The 3811-nt window shown below is 34.6% G+C and overlaps 1 protein-coding gene across 1 annotated transcript; it reads left to right on the top strand.

Annotated features, from left to right (window-relative positions):
• Positions 1-2001: 2001 nt before the first annotated feature.
• LOC143448223 (uncharacterized) lies at positions 2002-3811 on the top strand. The gene is made up of 3 exons (XM_076947882.1): positions 2002-2528; positions 3306-3501; positions 3699-3811. The coding sequence occupies exons 1-3, from the start codon at positions 2514-2516 to the stop codon at positions 3809-3811; spliced, it is 324 nt and encodes a 107-aa protein (XP_076803997.1). The 5' UTR covers positions 2002-2513.

Raw genomic sequence — 3811 nt, 5'->3', positions numbered from 1 at the left:
TGTCCAACTTCCGGATCCGGGTAACAAAGGACGAACAGCGAACCAGTAAGTGTGTAACCAAAGGAAACAAGCACAAATAATAGCTTGCCGAGCCTATACGTTTCATTCTTTCAGTTTTCTATACTCTCAAGCACACTTACTCGCAAAATCTGGGTACAAGCATGCTCTATTAAAAAGCGTTTTTGGCTACATCTAATCTCACCTCCGGCAGATCCGGACATCCGCCTTTTACTGACTAGGCTATCGTATAAGCATATACTTTGTCACGGTTATCAGTTATCACCATAATAGAATCTTAGTTACCGTACTACCACTACTGCGGCCACTGAATGCTGAACCTGCTCTGCTGGTCAACATATTTGAGAACCTGTCTGCCTGTTATCTGTATATATAGTATGGGTAGTCGACAACCGACCTTTTGATTTTGGTTGACTGTACAGTGTTTGGCCTTTTTTACTTAAGGTTTTCTCAAACTTTAGCGGGTTTTTCATGTTTCAGCATTGACTATAGGTTATTCTTGAGACTTTGAGGTATGAGCTATAGCCCCATCCGGAAAGTACGTCGTGCATGCAACTTACGCAAACTTTGGCGTTCACTGAAATCTCAATTCTTTGTTTGTTTATTATGAATGATAGTATGAAGATAACAAAGTTTGGTTTGCACATGAGCGCGTTGATGTCTCTTGCGTATATAGCGTATATACACACTTTTCACTGTGGGTTATAGCCTATTTTGTTTTCTTTGGTATTTTGTCATCTTTATTGGAAAACATGCATTTTAAACAGGGAGACTTACGGCCAAAAATTAGGATGTATGTTTTAGGCCACGCTAGTATTAAAACTCTAATTATTTTTTGTCACAACCACTTCTTATTCTAATAAATGGACTCGTTTCTATAGCTGTGTACATATTAACTAATATATGTAACTAGTGTAAGTATTAACATTGGTGTATATATTTCTTCTTGGTGTTCTTTTCTTTTTTGGTGCTTAGTATTTTGTTTTCTCTTAAACTGCTTGGGTTTAATGGCCAGGCTAACTTTCATTGTTGTAAGGTTCGGTACATTGTTGTACGATAAAGTAAAAATGCAAACTTTTCCGTGCACTGAAATCTCAATCCTTTTTGGTTCATTATGCATGATAGCATGAAGATACCAAATTTCGGCTTGTACGTTGATGTCTGTTGCGTACAGGTGCCACTCTTCCCATTATGGGCTATAACCTATATTGTTTTCTTTGTTTTTGCCTTTATCTTGCTCATCCATGGCTGTATAAGGTTGTATAAGATCATTTTCGAAATATCTGCTAGTAACGGTACAGCACTCGGTATGTAGGCTAGTTGAACATAAATCTCGACACGCCAGTAGCAAGCTGGCTAGATTTTAACACTGTAAAATGTACTCTTGCCCAATTCTGTAGACTGCCTTTTTAAGTTGATTGAAGGTTTTACATAGCGATGTTTAAGTTGACATTCACATGTCAGTAAGCGCAGGAAAAATGCCAAGACTGTTAAATGGAGTGCACCTAGCGCTTGACAGCGGCTTTTTTAAAAAAGTGTTACTCATGTGTTTCGATGGAAAAATGCTTTTGCTTTTTTATACAAAAAGAGCGTGATCATTTTTTCACTCCCACTCTTTTTAACAATTCAAAGGTATTTTTATTTTGCCGCATTTTGGAAATCAATGACATTGGTAAATTGCAAAATTGCATTGTGGTACGTGTGTTTAACTGTAGCCCAGAGGTCGGGAACCTATGGCTCGCGAGCCAGATGTGGCTCTTTTGATGACGACATCTGGCTCGCAAATAAATCTGAGCTGGCATTTCTCAGCACGACTGTTACGATCAAAACTTTTTCTGTAATTTTTCATAACGCATTAACAGTAAGAAGCATGATATTAAAGAGTAATTTCAGACATTCATTGTCGCCTAAAATTGTTGGTTTTGCTTAAACATGCACACGTTAGTTGCATTAAGTGTTAAAAAATATTACATGGTTCTGATGGAAATACAATTACAAATATGTAGCTTTCATGGCTCCCTTAGTTAAAAAGGTTCCCGACCCCTGCTGTAGCCTAATACATGTTGTGAGATTTCATGGAAGCCCATATTGAAGAATTTTGTTTTTTGTCACATCTGCCACAAATGATTCACAGATAATTAGAGTAGAACCTTTTACAATTATTATTGATGCCCACATTCTTTCATTAAATCTAAGGCTATTATTCACTTTCAAAGCATTTATCATTTAAGTTATAGAAGTAACAGCAATATTTTAATCGTACAAATATTTGTTAGAGGTCTGCATCATAAATTATGCTGTTTTTACCTATTGGCTTTGTTTGATGAACAACCTTTGCACTTACAAGTTGCCAGTACTTACTACTAACAATTTCAATTGACCTGCAGGATAGTAGTTGATTGTGACTTATAGTTATATGTACTTTATATCTACACACATGTTATGTGTTGATTTTAACGTTGTAAAGTTACCCAATATTGGTACACAAAATTGTCATGGCTCCGAAATCGGTAAGTTGGGCATTTGAATAATGCAAAAAAACTTTTTCTGGCTTTTTAAAATGTGTCATAACAAGATATATCTTTTTATCCATACCCTTACATTTATGTTGTGGCTCATTTTTCCCCAGCACACTTTGGCAGTTTATGGTAATTTAGACAAACCATTGTATGAACTGTATTTATCATTTTTCAAGCACAAGGATAAAACAGTTTTGAATAATATTGTTTTATTTTGGTTTACTGTCAAGCAGAGTACCTTTATGTTAACCTACCGCAGCCAAACATGGTTCTTTGATTCGGATCATTATTATATTGTTTTGTTATAATAAATTATTCACATAATAGTATACACTCATTTAAAGCAGTTGATAAAAGTACTACTTTGGCAAATCCAAACAAAAATTTTGTTTGGATTTTCGCTAATTGAGATTGAGAGTGAAAGTAGAATAGCAAAGTTATTTGGTATGATATATTATCACAATCTTTATCCTCAGAATGAAGAAAGTCTTTGCATGACTTAACTTTCCTCGATTAGGTACCGCGAGCTTGTTTTTTATGCAAGTTCCAATCTACACACACATTTTACATTTGGTTTTTTAATTTGTTTACAAGTTCAGGATTGTTAAAATTGTTTATGGGCTATGGAGATGGGAAATTTTACAATCGCTTTAAAATGAAAGGTTCACTATGGAAGTAACTTTTGTTTAATTGTGTGAAATCGATCTGCTCTATGAAAAACATGTTATTTAGTTCCTGATAATGACATAATTGTTCTATGGTCCACAGAATATTATTCGTCGACTTAAGGCAAAATACAGTGTTAAGATTAAAGGAAGACGAAAAAGAAGTGTTTCTTTGTTTTGCAAAACCTTTACTCCAGCTCTATCTGCCTCCAATGATAGCCCTTTATTACCCTTAAATACTTCTGAATTAAATGACAGTTCGGCCTCTTACAGTGGATATAATGATTCTTCGGCCATTGGTAGGTGATATTGTTTGTAAATTTTTGCTAAAAATGCAACTAACTGTAATCGTTGTTAACAAATGCACGCTATTGGATTCATTTCTAGAATTTTCAACAAAGAAAAACCTGACATGTAGAGTTTATACTTAATTGCTTAATATGAAGTTAACTGTATTTAGTTACTTTTGTAAATGTATTTTTATTTATTTCATTAGGAAAGCAGTGCTATTCAGAGAAAAGACAAAAACTATCTAAGAATTGGAGGGAGTTGGAAAAAAAATTGCTTGTAATTAACACTAGAACGGCCGGAAAAAAAGTTTACCTCTAA

The sequence above is a fragment of the Clavelina lepadiformis genome, chromosome 1 (genome assembly GCF_947623445.1).
Source record: "Clavelina lepadiformis chromosome 1, kaClaLepa1.1, whole genome shotgun sequence".
Classification (NCBI taxonomy): Eukaryota; Metazoa; Chordata; class Ascidiacea; order Aplousobranchia; family Clavelinidae; genus Clavelina; species Clavelina lepadiformis.
Note: the sequence above shows the minus strand (reverse complement) of the source record. Positions and strands in the feature narration are given on the sequence as shown.